The following is a 16,057-nucleotide window of genomic DNA, read 5'->3' as shown; positions in this document are numbered from 1 at the left end:
TAGGGGCAAAATGGGTTTTTTTTAGTTGAAATTGAAATTGTATTTCTTTTCGAGAGACGTGGGTGGCCCTGAAAAGGGCCTTTCTTGGTGTAGGGGTGAGTTTAAGCAATCAACTTTAACTGCCTTAAGCCTTTGCCACGGCCAAGGCCTACTTCTGAACTGCGTACTGTTGATGATGATGATGATTTGGTTGAAATCACTAAGGGTGGTACGGTAGGCTTAGTCACAGGGTTAACGTGTTTAGCTCGGGAAGGTCGTATTCTCTTCGGTCGTAATAAAGAAGTCTGATACATTTGTTTCAGACTTCTTAACTCCGCTAAAATGTCCAACAGTACCGTGACCGTTTGATTTTCACCCTCTTGTTTCTTTGCCGCTACTTCCTCTTCTTGTTTTTTTCTTACCTCTTCTTCTTCTTGCTGCTGTTGCTGTAGGAGAAAAGCTTGTTCCGCTTCCTTTTGTCGTTGTATAAATTTCTCCAATTCTTCTTTCTGTCTCTGTCTAAAATTCTCCACTTGCGGTAATGAAGAAGGTAACGAAGGTTCCGGAACAAATTCTTGCGAGGTAAGAAAATCCACAAAATCCCAATGTACCTCTTCTGAAAGTAAGTCCGGGTTCCCTTGGGCGGTCTCCACTGCTGGTGCACCCCCAATGAATCGTTTTCTGAGTTTCCGTCATGTTGAATCACTGTCGCATAGATTGACTGCACACAGGCGCTAGCGAATCTATATAGACCACGTGACGTCACAAACTGCTCTCTTCGGCTTGGATGCGGGCTGACTGAATTTTGTAACGCGTGTTCGGATTGGTGAATGAACTCAATCCGTTTCAATCCTTCCTCTACCTATAAATAAGCGCAGTTCACTGCATTGATTCACCTGTTCTCGTCGCTTCAAGATGTGGACCACAGTCGAATCATCCACCCTTGTGTCTTCCATGATGTTTAGGACAGACATGCTCATGTATGTCCGGTCCAAGTGGACCGTTGTCGACAAGTCAGACACCAGTCTGTGGATAAGAAGAGTGTACGTAGAAAGACAAGGTTGCCTCAAGAGGACACTGATTTATGGCCCTCGAGTAAGACGCAGCTTGAGGACAAGAAGATGCCGCAGATGCCCTTTATGTTAAGGGCATATTAACATAAACCCAAAGGCCCTTTTCAGGGCCACCCACATTTCTCGAAAAGAGAATGGCTTTCGATTGCCTACCCCTTTTTTAAAAAAAATTTAAAAAAATAAATAAATCCCATGTTCAATTTCCCTTGACGCTATACAGTCCCACCCTGTTTAAATTCCTTTTGACGCTATACAGTCCCCTATTCCCATGTTCAATTCCTCTTGAGGCTATATCGTCCCACGATTTTTCTCCATGTTAAATTGCCTTGAGGCTATATCGTCCCATGATTTTTCTGCATGTTAATTTCCCTTGAGTTCTATACGTTCCCACGATTTTTCTCCATGTTAAATTTCCATTGAGGCTATACGTTCCCAGGGGTGTCTGTAATGTTAATTCCCATTGAGGCTACGGTATCCCACATTACTACTGGTGTGCTCGATGGAATGATAATTGTGAATTGTGTTTTAGTGGGTTCTGTTGTTGTTTTATTTCCTGATTTTAGTTAACCTTACTTGTGGGGATTGGTTAGTTGTTTTGAGGTTTTAGCGGGCCCTTGCCTTTACCAAGGTATGTGATTTGGGGTTTTTTTGGGTTGTTTGGGGTCTTTGGACTGTCTTATTAGTGATGCTGCTGTGTAGTTTGGTAGTGTTTAATTCATTGGATTCGTTCCCATAGCTTGATGGTTCCCTTGGTTTTATTTTCCCATGTTGTCCAGGAGTTTGGCTTGAGTGTATAGTTTCTTTCGTAATGTTTTGATTTATTGTTTTTTGTTTGATCTCCTGTTGTTGGTTTGTTTGCATGTTTCTAGGATTGGTTATTTCATTTTTGGTGAATTTTGGGGTGCTGGTTATGGTTATGTGGTCTAATTGTGGGAAGTTTAAAGTAAGCAGGTTACTGTCAAATTCATTTGTTAAATTTGGAATAGTGGTGTCTATATCTTCATTTGTGTGTGTTTTTTCCGCTTCGTTGAAGAGGATTGGCGATAGTATTGGCATTGTATTTATATTGTTGCCCGGAGTGTAGTTTTGTATTTATAGTAGTTTCTGTTGGTGGGGTGGGGTGGGGTGTTAATTATGTCTGCTGGTTTGTGGTTTGTTTGGTCTGTGTTTGTTGGTTGAATCGGTTTTGCTGTGGTTGGTACGACTTGCGTTAATCTTCCTTGTTTTACATGCTTTATTGGTGCTGTTTGGAGCTGTGATACATCCATTATTTTTACTTATTTGTTGATAGGATTGTTTGGTGGCTTGCGTGTTTGGATTGAATAGAGCCATTTGTTTGGACCTAGTTTGCATTCTTCTACTTAAATTGCTTCTAGCATTGAATGATGACTTATCTTTTGTTTTTGTCCTAACGCCCAGTCTACTCCTCCGCTCCAAGTCTCTCTTTTGTTCCTTTGTTTTCTGTTACGTGTTCCTATCGTTCCTTTGTTTGAGGGTTTCTTTGTTCTGTGCACTTCCTTTGTTCACGGCTTGGCGGGTTGCTAATCGTTTCCTGTTCTTAGTATTATTTCTTTGCTCTTTACATAAAGGCTATTTCGGTATTGTATAAATAATACGACGTTTGACTGCTTCTTCGCCTGTAAGCCAGGCGTAGTGTAGCTATTTAAAAATAATACTTTGTGTTTTTACAGATTTTATTTACCCTCCCCCCTTGTCTTGTTCTGCGCTACATCTTATTCTTTTAGTTACATATTCTCTAATCCAATCATAAACACACACACACACACACACACACACACACACACACACACATATATATATATATATATATATATATATATATATATATATATATATATATATATATATATATATATATATATATATACACATATATATCACTGCCATATCTCTGTATTATCCCTATATTTTAACAGTATTTTTCTTATATATCAAAATTTACGTGGCACTTCAAGTCTTTTTGTGATTTTATTGTTTCTGTATATATCCGGTCGACTTCTCATAGTGAAGCCAAACCAGTAGATATGCAGTGCCTCCCACGCCATAACAGGCTCAAGTTGCACCTTTTTTTAAGATGATTTATTATATACGTTAATTTAGTAGTAGGGGGCTTAACAGTCCTAATCCCTTCCCGATTTCTTACCCTATATAAGGTCTCTTTTATGATGTAGTGTGTTCTATAGTTCCATATGTAGTTTATAATTTCGTTGTCGTCAAATTTGTTCAGAATTTTCTTTTTTTATACCAAAGTAAACCCTTAGGGATTTCACCGTATCTCTCAGTTGGTGAGGAGGTAAACCAGGATGGGTGCCTCTCCAGTTGCTTATTTTGAGAATTTCAGTCTTGCCGTGGTTTATTTTTGAACCCGACGCTTTTCCAATTTTTTCAAATTCTTCTTCTAGGTGTTTGTAAGATTTCCCCTCTCTTATAAAGTTCATACAATCGTCAGCATGTTGGAGCATTTTAAATTTTTCTTTAAGATTTAGTACTTTTATTCCTTTTATTTCTGGGTTGTTTCTTATCAATTACCATTACGTATAATAGCATGGATAGTGGACACCTTGCCTCACTGATCGTTATATATCAAATTCTTTCGTGCATTTTCCATTTACGTGGACACATGAAGTTATTCCAGTGTATAGGATTTCAGTCCATTTTCGGAAGTTCGGTCCGAAGTCAAATTATTTTAGTACATTCTGTATATAGTTTTGTTCTAATCGATCGAAAGCTTTTTCCTGGTCGAAGAGTACCATAGCACCCTTCGTGCCCGTTTCATTTATGTAGTCTATTATTGTTTTAATTTTTAAAATGTTGGTTTAAATATCCCTCTCTTTTCCTGCACAAGTTTGATTGACATTTATTATTTTGTTTATCCCACCCTTTACCCTATTTGTTAAGATCCTATTCAAAATTTTGTAATCCGTACTTAGAAGTGATATTGGTCTCCAGTTTTTAATATCGTCTTCATTGCCTTTCCCTTTGCAAATGATAGCAATAATTCCTTCTCTCACTGATTTTGACATTTGTTTCTTACTTAAACATATGTTGTTGTATAGAGCATTCAAGATCGGCGTTAGTTCACCGTGAAATGTCTGCTAGAATTCCACGGTGAGTCCATCTTTCCCTGGCGATTTTCTTTTTGTGAGTGTAGCGATGTTTTCTTTAATCTTTTCATCTGCGATGATATCATCACACATATCTCTGTGTTCTGTTGATATCATATCGCAGTCGACATTTTTTAGGTAGTTGCCGATTATGTTGGGATCTATATTGTGTGTGGTGTATAACTCTTTGTAATATAGGTTCTGCATATTCCTAAATTATCATAAATATAATGGAAAAACATGATGACACTTTTGTTATCTATGTAATAACTATGATGTCATTTTTGTTATCTGTGTGATGACTGGTGTCTTTTTTGTTAATTCTGTGACGACTATGATGACATTTTTATATGTGATGACTGCGATGTCATTTTTGTTATCTATGTGATGACTGTGATATCATTTTTGTTATCTATGTAATAACTATGTATTTGTATTCATTATTCACATTTAATCTGTAACTCAGTCCAGTATCTTAAATAGATTTTTCCCCCTGAAATATCAGCAGCTTACCTATTTCACAGTTAACACCTGCGTATCCGGGGACACAACTTACCTATTTCACAGTTAACTCCTACATATCCGAGGACACAGCTACAATGGTACTCATTTACCCTATCCGTGCAGATGCCACCATTTTCACAAGGGTTACTCAAACATTCGTTGAAGTCTATAATAATATAGGAAAAACATAACAGGTTATTGATATAAAAAAGAAGACAGACAACTTGCATGAGGATTATAATTAAACAACCATGCTTATAAATTGTATTAATTTAATTGTAAATCTCAAGTGGAATCCAAGCTACTGACGAAAATTACTATAACAAAGTTACAATTGTTCTTAATATCAAATTGCAGTACAAGTTACACGTATACATATTTGTGCAATAATTGCAGGCAAGAATGGGGAAAATTAATATGATAGCAAGAAAACCAAATTTTAAAACAAATTAGTTAAATGACTCTAAATGCCATAATAAGTTGAACATTATCATTGCGTCAAAAAAGGATCCAACTTTTCTCCATTACTGACGTAGTATCATTGACAAAGAATACGTGAATATTATTGTCACGATGACAAAGCTAATTGCAAAAGTTGTTTGTAACAAACAGTTATCAATATGCACACAAATCTAAAAAGGTAGTATCAATAAAGTGATTCTTATTTGCTGTTTTTATGTTCAATTCCTTGCATATATTTCAAGTTAAATTTTTTGCATTGTTGCAGTCATCGAGACACTGATAAAACAACTTACCAACTTTGAAGACTGGTGGCTATCATCTTACCAACTTTCAAGTCTGGTAGCTACCATCTTACCAACTTTTAAGTCTGGTGAATAGCGTCAGACTTTCGTCTTAAGATAAATGGAGATTATACGCAAAAGAGATGTGCGAGGTTAAATACATTAACATTTATGCTAGATTAGTGGCAGATTTTGTGATCTGTTGTTAATTACGATGTGTTATAATGTTAGTTGCATTTTTAACAATGTATATTAAGATTTAACGTAAGTTTCAAGAACATTATAGTGCTCTCAGAAATATAATTGTGCATTGATCATTTCTTTGTTTTGGTTTTTCGTTGGGTCTGTTGTAATGTATAGAGTAAGCGAGTTCGTGTTTCAGCTCGAAGATCATGCAAATCTTCTAAAACAGAGACACAGAGAGTAAAACCATCCAGAAGTGCTTGTAAAATCATATGATCATATGATAAGGCTATCGTACAAGATGATAGAAATGATAAGGCTATCGTACAAGATGATAGAAATGATAAGGCTATCGTACAAGATGATAGAAATGATAAGGCTATCGTACAAGATGATAGAGAGGAATGGAGGATATCGTACAAGCTGATAGAAGTGACTGGCTGATAGAAGAGTATGGAGGCTATCGTACAGACTGCTAGAGGGCAATGGAGGATATCGTAAAAGCTGATAAAGGGGAAAGGGAGGCTATCATATAATCTGATAGAGGGGAATGGGAGGCTATCGTACAAGCCGATAAATGGGGAATGGAGGCTATCGTGCAAGCACATAGACGATAATATATTAGAGATTGATGGTGTTCACAAAAAAATCACCTCACCTCTGTCTGTATGGGTTCGAGTCTCGGATTCGGCCAGTGTGAGTATGTGAGAAAGCTTGCCAGTAGCTTCTCGAGGGTCGGTGGTTTTTCCGGGGTTTTCCGGGGTTCTTCCTCCGCCATTAATACTGGCCGCCATGTATAGCCTATCTTGTACTGAAAAATTGCGTTAAACCCTTCAGCAACAACAACAAAAAGTCGCAAATATATTTACCAACCATATTCACAGCTTGCTCCTACGTATCCAGGTAAGCACGTGCAGTCAAAGCGGTTGCTGCCTTGACGACAGGTACCGCCGTTCAGACACGGGCTACTAATACACTCGTCATACTCTGTGAATAGAAGGAATTTAACTCTAAGAATGTCATTATCAGATATCTCATAGATATAACGATTTTCTATAATTACCATGGAAATGTAAAAACAACAAATAATTGTCATTTAGCAGGAGACTTGCTAATTTAGATAAATATTTTTGCTAAAATTAACACTAAATCAAATGTTGCATATATTCACTTTGAAAGTATTGCATGAATGTATATTATTACTACTTTGAAGATCTCATTGATGAAATACCAATAGTGTTGAGACCAGTGTACGTTAGTCTCGTTCTGATCCTATGCATTTACATAATCACCAGCGCTTGAAATGGTAAAAATACATCCTCATGAATCAATGAGATGAAGGAGAGAGTAACTTAAATGTTTAATTTGTGATATTTTTCGTTTCTGCTATTTTTAATAGGTTGAGTCATTTTAATTTGACATAGGATCTTCGTAAACATTGTTCAACTCTTATAGATAGTTGTGAATAAAAGATCTTGTATCCAACCAATTTGACACGGCTCTTCCCAAAAAAAGTCAGTTGGATATGTGCAGCTGAAATATAAACTAAGCCGTAGTTCTAACAAAGTTCTCAATAACAAATTAATGCATTTTAGAAGCTCTTAATGCTAAATTTCTCGGCAAAAACACACAAAAAAGTCATTAAAATTATGAATAGTTTCGCTCACGGGCTTTATACAAATTTGGTTTAGAACTCATGAAGTTTTCGACAGGTATTAAAATTTTTTAGAATGATTTATTTTGTATCTATCAGACAACAAATGCAACACTAATTTAAGAAGTTATGAAAATCATAACACTTTTTTTAAAGCAGATTTCAAAAGCAATACCTTTAAGTATTCAAGCAATTATGACATCACCATAAATTGTTCCATGCCATGATCAATGCATTTTTCAATGTAAAATTTATCCATAAAGGAAAAAACACAAATGAAAACGGTTAGTTGTATATGATCCATAGTAATTTATTTCACACACGAAAAATAGGAGTGGAATCTAAAACTGCAGGAATTTAAACAAAGTAATGACAGTACTTGTAATTATATAAGTAACAGGACTTTATACAAAGTAATGACATAGTACTTTGAATTATATAGGTAACAGGACTTTATACAAAGTAATGACATAGTACTTTGAATTATGCAGGTAACAGGACGTTATACAAAGTAATGACAGTACTTGTAATTATATAAGTAACAGGACTTTATACAAAGTAATGACATAATACTTTGAATTATGCAAGTAACAGGACTTTATACAAAGTAATGACATAGTACTTTGAATTATATAGGTAACAGGATTTTATACGAAGTAATGGCATAGTACTTTGAATTATGCAGGTAACAGGGCTTTAAACAAAATAATGACAGTACTTGTAATTATATAAGTAACAGGACTTTACACAAAGTAATCACATAATACTTTGAATTAAGCAGGTAACAGGACTTTATACAAAGTAATGACATAGTACTTGGAATTATATAGGTAACAGGACTGTATACAAGGTAATGACATCGTACTTGGAATTATATAGGTAACATGACTGTATACAAGGTAATCACATAATACTTTGAATTATATAGGTAACATGACTTTAAACACAGTAATGATTACTTGGAATTATACAGGTTGCAGGACTTTAAACAAGGACATAGTACTTTGAATTATATAGGTAACATGACTTTATACTAGGTAATGACATAGTACTTTGAATTATATAGTAACAGGACTTTAAGCAAAGTATTGACGTAGTACTTGGAATTATATAGGTAACATGACTTTAAACACAGTAATGATTACTTGGAATTATACAGGTTGCATGACTTTAAACAAAGTAATGACGTAGTACTTGGAATTATATAAGTAATAGGACTTTAAGCAAAGTAATGACAGTACTTGGAATTATACAGGTATCATGACTTTAAACAAAGTAATGACGTAGTACTTGGAATTATACAGGTAGCATGACTTTAAACAAAGTAATGACATAGTAATTTGAATAATATATGTAGTAGGACTTTAACTGCTACTTATATCTATATCGCGTACTTAATTCTTGTCCGTTTTTTAGTATTATGACTACCTTACTCTTGTAATAATTGTAAGAAGCAAACAAGATATTTATTTGGCTTTGAGTGTAAGACCTGACCTTGTTTACAAGTTATTAGGTTTCTAATCTTTCGTGTCGCAGGTCAATTTTAAATTTGTATATAAGGATATCTCGGGAAACAACTATTCATTCAGATTTTGGAATATATAATTAGAGCCTATAGTTGTTTTCAAATATAAATCTGGAAGAGTTATTTATTTTAATTATTCGTTGGAGATACAAATTGCTTTTTGACATTTTTTGACTAAAATATAACTTTACAATTACTGAGGACTAAGTCAGACACATTCTGGATTATATCATTGTGATGCATCATCACGACATAAATATATTGTTGGAATTCATTCTGAACGTTCTATACGTTTGGACTTGTGATAGAACATTTAGGATTATTTGAAATTTAATGCACAATACTGTCTTTTGAATTTTCACTTTGTATTGTAGGGAAATAAACTGTCTGTTGATTTTACTAAACTCGTTGGTTTTGCTTCTTTACTGTTTTATAGTTTAAGACAATCTAATCGTAAGAAAACCAAGTAATGACATAGTATTTGGAATTATAAAATAATTTATTTCAAGGTGATAATAAATGTGATTTTCGGTGTGAAATGTCTACTTTACCTGATGAATGTACGTTAGTTTCGAGCTATTTTTTGTGGTCTGTTTTAATTCAGATGAGTGTGTATTATTTTCTAAGCCAATTGCTATAATTCAGATGAATGTGTATTATTTTCTAAGCCGATTGTTATAATTCAGGATAAAAGTGTTTGTGATTAAGAACTATCGTGAAGGACGCGGCTTCATTCCAAATTGAATGTATACATGTGAAGGTATTTACGAAATGTAAATAAGCCAACAGCTTTTTCCTTTCTCAGCAAAGAGTAATTACCATTAAAACATTTGTAACAAAAGTCTTTTATTTTTTTTAAAATGATTTTGCTACTTATCAACCTTTTCTTTTGCGATGGCTGATTTATGTACTTCATGTGGTGCTATCTGTTATGTTTACTAGCTGTGTCTTCAATGAGATACTGAAGCAGCACGTATAGATGTAATAAGTATGATATTAGCACGTATCGAATTTGAAGAATAATTAGATTGACTAATTTAGTTCACAAGCTTAGGATCACTAGCATTCTCAAACAATTTATTTTATTACCGATTCATAACTAATCTGACAGCTAACTGAAAACATCAACATAATGTGTGTTTGTGATTTAGATTTTTAACGTAGCTTAAACAATTTTCAGTCATATCGCTACGATGTCTGCTGTGTGGCAGTTTATAGTGATGTCTAACACGGGGGCATCATGCCGCAGACGTATAGCATGATGTCCCACCCAGTCACATTATCCTGACACCAGGCCGACCAGTCCTAACTCTAAGCTCTTAATGCCAAGCGTCTACGGATGTAGCTGTTAGTACCATTTTTATAGGTCTAGTATGACTCGGCCGGGGTTCGAACCCGCGACCTCCCGCATCTGTGTGGAACGCTCTAACCTTTAGGCCACCGAGCGGTCAACATAATGTATATCGCAACGTAAAAGCAGATGGGTTCCAGCCATGACACCGGTTCAAATTTCATACCTGTATAATCGACACTAGCTACGGTAAGTCCTGCATATCACATTTACTCTGCCGTCTAAAAATAGCTTTGATATGATCATGGCAATAAATCCATCCATAACAAATGTACGTATTGCCATGTATATATCGTGTTTTCACCTTTTGCGCGTGTCTGGAGATTGCAAGACTTGGCATATCAACACGCTGGAGGACCTGGAATTCATTTGGAACACTTGATTCTTTTGGACTTAAACATATTTGTTAGGACCATTTTCGATTTAATTTATAATACTGTAAGTTCCTCTTAATTTTTTTTATAACTTTGAGAATTCAATTATTTGTTAAGTTTACAAAACGTGTTGGTTTCGCTTATAATACTTAGTTTATGACCATAAAGTCGTAACAGAAAATGATGGTTCGTCTGGTACATGAATTTCTGAAAAATATTTGAGAAATTTAACTGTATGTTAAATGTAAATTCTTTTTTTTTTCGGGGTTTTCTGAGACCCTAGTATTTTGATATCGTATAGTGAAACCAACAAGCTTTCACAATGCCATTTGGAGTGGTGATTTTTGTTTCTGATCCGACCCAAGAAGGGTTGGAATGTTTTAAAAAGGATGAGTTGCTGGTGCTTGCAAGACACTCTTCTATTTCGGACGTAAAAGCATTATTTTTAAACCAGGGAATTAAAAAGAATATTTTCGATACGAATACTTTCGGTTTAATTAGTAAACATATATCTGGCTCTGAAATGAAAGTAATATAATCGAAATTAAACAACCAGATGAAAATTAGGATTAAGAAAAATTCAGCTTCAAAAAGGAATGATGGAAATCCAAAATCAGAAAGAGGAAAGAGTTATACAAATGCAGATAAAGAAGGAATAATGAGAAATGCAAATGCAGAAAAGACGAAATGGAAATACAATTGAAATTAAAATATTTAGAAATGGCAAGCAGAAAGCACTCGGCACCAACATCAGGTTGTGATGTTACCAAAAATGTTAGTTTAGTATCTCTATTTAAAGAAAACGAAGAATAACAATATTTTCCGCATTTTCAACATATAGCTCAAAATTTACAATGGTCAAGAGAGAACTGGACAGAGTGTACTTATTGGCAAAGCTCGGCAAGTATTTACTTCACTGTCAGAAGGACAAAGTACAAATTTTTATGTAGTTAAGAAATGTATCTTGAAGAGATACAAGTTGGTGCCTAAGGCATATCGACAGATGTTTAGGATTTGTGAAAAAGAAATAGGACCAAACCAAAGTCTAATTCACAAGGAAGAAAGAACAGCTGTTTGATAGGTGGTGCTCTTCTATAAACGTTGATAAAGATTATGACAACTTTAGACAACTCACATTAGTAGAAGAGTTGCATCCATAGTGATCTCAAAACCTATCTTGATGAACAAAAGGTAGAAATTATGAAGATGCTGATGGTACAGCTAATAATTATTCGTTAACTCAAACATTTTCATTTGTCAATACCTTTTCCTCTCAGTACGTTTTAAATACGAAACCATCTCAGTTGTATACGAGTATTTCCTAGTCTCAAGTTGGCACACCTTATAATAATCAAATTTCTGATAATCCTTATCTCTTCCTACCTGCACTTATTACAAGAAAAGAGATCACGTTATTTTTGATTGCTATAAATTAAAAAAGCAGCAATACATCTGTGTGTGTGTGTGTGTGTGTGTGTGTGTGTTTGCATGAGTTCATGTAAGTTTGTGCGTTTGTGTGTGTATGCGTCGGGTACAATTGTGTGGATTGAATATTTGGGGTTTGTATGCGTGTACGTACGTTTGTGTGGATAGTAGAGTATATTTGGGTTTTTTGATAGTAAATATTGGGGCATTTTTGATAGTTAATATTGGGTTCTTTACCCTTCCCTTCTGTTTGGATAGTAGAGTGTATGTTTGTATTTTTGTTGTTGTTTTTTTAACTATTCCATCTGTGTGGATATTATATTTGGGGTATGTTTTTTCTTCTTCCTTCTTTGGTGTGTGTGCATGTATGTATGTTTGTTTGTGTGTATGTGTGCGCGCGTACGTTTGTTTGTGTGTATGTATTGGTCTTTGTCTCTATAAAACTCCCTTTATCCCTATCAAATGCATTTCACCTACCTGCCTACCCACAGTAGCGCGTATTCAGGTCAGCCTCTTGCAACACTGTTGCCATTATACCTCTAATATTCAGTACAGTGACGTAATTGAAGGTGGAAAGTTTGAGACTATAAATATAGACTTGGGTTTTTCCACAGGTTGTAGCTGTAAATAGATACTATGATTTTTAAACAGAAACGTCACACAAGTTGAGGCTATAAATAGATAGTGGGTTTTTCCCAAAGGAATTTCCCACAAGTTGTAGCTATAAATAGATAATGGGATTTAATAGCAAGTTCAACAGGTTATTGCTATAAATAGACACATGAGTGTGTATCCACGATCGTCACACAAGTTGAGACTATGAATAATTACTAGGTTTATCCATTTCAGTCTAAACCAATTTAATCTAATGTTCGGGGATTTGTTTAGTTTCCTTTAAGTTCTGGGACAATTTCATCATTTTAGCAATACTTTTAGTCACATCCATTTTGGCGTTGGTCTTTTCCTTGATTATAGCTATTTATAGCATCGTTACAATAATGCAAATTTATGAACACCGCCAACATAAATTCAGATCGAGGTGATGCTTTATATATAAATATCAGGCTTGTATTAGTATAGTCTCTGTCTCTGTTGTGTTTGGCCCTCTACCATCTTGGTACCTAGACAGGCCCACTACAATTTCCCTGTAGTATTACTGTAAGAGTTAGACAAAAGTAGAGGGGGTTGACCGGCTCTTAAACAACGAAATCAAATAGGGAAGATTTATTTCGCATTAATAGTAGTGTGCAACCCACACACAATAATTAGAACAAAAAGAAGGGAAAAATAGATCAAGATGAAGGACAAACCGCACCAGTCAGATCCAAGATCCGGCAATACTTCCATACAGTATATGAGGACAACAGAATGATAGTCAATCACCCGGCTGGGTGTCAGACCATCGACTTTGAAGGTGCCACCAAGACAAAGTGAAGTGTTGATGGGACTTCACACTATGGGAGTGGACATAGGCAAGATCGAAGCCTTACAAAACGGCGGTCTAAACATGTACGTGGTCTACCCAAAAGGAGGGGTACCCTTATTAAAAGAAGAAGAACTAAATATAAAGGGGATGGTAGCCAAAGTCTACAAAACAGCACCATTCATCAGGACCAGAAGTCAACGTAATGGGGCTTCCCATGGAAGTGGACAGCCAGGAGCTGGTGGAAAAGCTTAAAAAAAAGACAGGAGTGACATTTGTGACACACAAAATGGCGACGGTATGGGGTTTTGCCTCTATCAAGTCTGGGAACAGACTTATATATGTAAGCCGGGAAGATGCTAAGAAAATCCCGATCTTCTTCTACGTTTTGGGCTTCCGTCTTAAAACATGGTACAGGGGGAGCGAACAGGATAGAGTTTGCCCCCTGTGCCACCAAAAAGGGCACGGACCCAGAGACTGCCAAGGGGGAATAGAAAGACCCAAACAACAGGAGAATACCTATGCCAGCAAAGCGGCAGGACAAGGGCAGAAAACTCCACCCCAGCAGCAACAACAACAACAACACAACAAAAACTACAACAACAACAGGAAGAAATTCTAAACCTGATAAGGCAAGTCAGGGAGGAAAAGGAAAAGGAAAAAGAAGAAGGAATACAAACCCTCCCTGACCTTGACATCACAAAAATAGAAGGACACAGGACACTAGAGTGGGAGGGCTACCTGAGCCCAAACAAAACCTCAAGATCATGCGTGCAAAACGAAGAGGAGATAGCAACAAAAAAAGATTTGACGTTCTAGGAGATGAGAACATACAACTAGAAGATAGCCCACAGATAGAGACCCCCCTGACGTCGACGCCGATGCCCAAGAGGAGGAGGGCGAAAAGGAACTCGGATGTAATATCACCCCAGGAAAAATCACTATCACGGAGGAAAAAGAATAAACAGGGAAAGAAAACCGCAGAAACAGAAATACAGCAAATACAAGAAGAAGACGACCCAGAAAACGGAAGCGAGGGAGAAGCAATGGGGCAAACTGAATCAGAACCGGACACAGAAAATGACACAGAAATTGAGGAAGACACCGGACACATAGGATCAACAATGGAATCTATACAAACATATAACACAGAAACAGAAAGTACGATCCAAACAACAGTTACAAGTGCAGTAGAAACCCAAAGTAGTACAATTTCATCAGAGTGGGGTAGGGAAACCAGTGCCCCCCCCCCCCCGAAAATTCACAATTAAGCGCATAAATAATACTTAAAATTATATTGATAAATCAAACTTGTAAATTAATGTAAACAAAAATCAACACCCTGGTAAGAGACAGGAATGGAAGGAAAAACCTTGCAACTCCTGTCTGTTAATATAAATGGTATTAATAGAGAAAAATTATTCAAATTTTCAAAAGACTTAAACTATGACGTATTGTTGATACAAGAAACACAAAATGGATTTAAAGATAACATAAAAGTAGCATTTGAAAGTCACCTGGACGGAATTTTACTAACTAGTGATTATGTAAATACAGACATTAAGGGGGGGGGGTGGCAACTTTAATTAAAAATAAAAAGGGATTATCATGGGATAAAATAGAAGTAGAAGACTTTTTTAAAGGTAGAATGATGCATATTATAATTGAGGAAATAAACATAATTAATATATATATGCCAGCTAACAGGGAACAGAAGAAAGAATTTTTAGAACATTTAAATAAATATATAGAAAAATATGCTACAGGAAATCTTATCATAGGGGTGATTTTAATTGGTGGGAGACAATATAGATAGGGAGGGAAACCTGGCACCGAATGACATTAGGATTAAACCAGAAATGGAATGGTTTATAAAATAGTACCAATTGATAGATGTCTATAGAATACAAAATTTATTAAGGAAACAGTTTACTTACGAATATAAAATTAATAAAGGAAGTCGCTTAGATAAATTTTACTGTAATAATTATGATAAAAATATACACAAAGAAACTAATATTACTGATTTTAAAATATCTGATCATAAACTTATAAATATGACTGTAACAATTAAAACTAGAATAAAATGGGGGAAAGGAAGATGGATGCTAAATAACTCGATTCTAAAGGATACCGAATTTATACAAAGTATCAAAAAAGAGACAGATAAACTTAAAAGTAGGGAAAATATAGATATAATATTAGAATGGGAAAAATTAAAAGTCAAATTTAAAAAATTAGCGATAGAACACTGTAACCTAAAAAGTAAGAAACTAAAAATGGAAAGGGAAGCGATTAGATACCAACTGCAAAAATTAAACACTAATGATAAAGAGACCATTTTAAAAAACAGATTGGAAGAAATAAATAAAATAGAAAGCAGGGGTAGAGAAATCAGGGCAGGGAAATATACGGGGATATACAAAAAAGCAGAGGGGTTGTATAAAAGGGAGGAGAAAAGATTGGGGGGAGATAAAACCATGGATAAAATTAAAATCAACACAACAACAACAACAACAACAACAACAATAACAGAAAAAGAGGAAATTATGAAACATATTAAAAACTATTATGCCACACTTTACGAATCACAAAATATAGCAGGGAATGAAATTGATAATTATTTAGAAAAAATACCCTGTGAAAAAATTAACCATGAATTTAAACAACTCTGATGATTTTATCTCACAAGAGAGTA

At 35.2% G+C, this 16,057-nt stretch overlaps 1 protein-coding gene across 3 annotated transcripts in view; it reads right to left on the bottom strand.

Moving 5' to 3' along the window:
• The window catches only part of LOC149773170 (matrilin-1-like), a 160,772-nt gene that overhangs the window by 120,653 nt on the left and 24,062 nt on the right, over nucleotides 1–16,057 (bottom strand). For 2 of the 3 annotated variants that reach the window (XM_089946733.1, XM_089946731.1), the window contains exons 2-3: nucleotides 6,481–6,594; nucleotides 4,734–4,847 (exon numbers count right to left, since the gene is read on the bottom strand). In XM_089946733.1, coding sequence (XP_089802859.1) covers nucleotides 4,734–4,847; nucleotides 6,481–6,594 — 228 coding nt within the window. Of the gene's footprint in view, nucleotides 1–4,733; nucleotides 4,848–6,476; nucleotides 6,595–16,057 lie in introns of those variants that run through there. The other variant, XM_089946732.1, reaches the window with a different exon arrangement.

Source organism: Sinohyriopsis cumingii, unplaced genomic scaffold (genome assembly GCF_028554795.1).
Source record: "Sinohyriopsis cumingii isolate HCF-2022 unplaced genomic scaffold, ASM2855479v2 utg000873l, whole genome shotgun sequence".
Classification (NCBI taxonomy): Eukaryota; Metazoa; Mollusca; class Bivalvia; order Unionida; family Unionidae; genus Sinohyriopsis; species Sinohyriopsis cumingii.
This window is presented reverse-complemented; position numbering and strand designations above follow the sequence as displayed.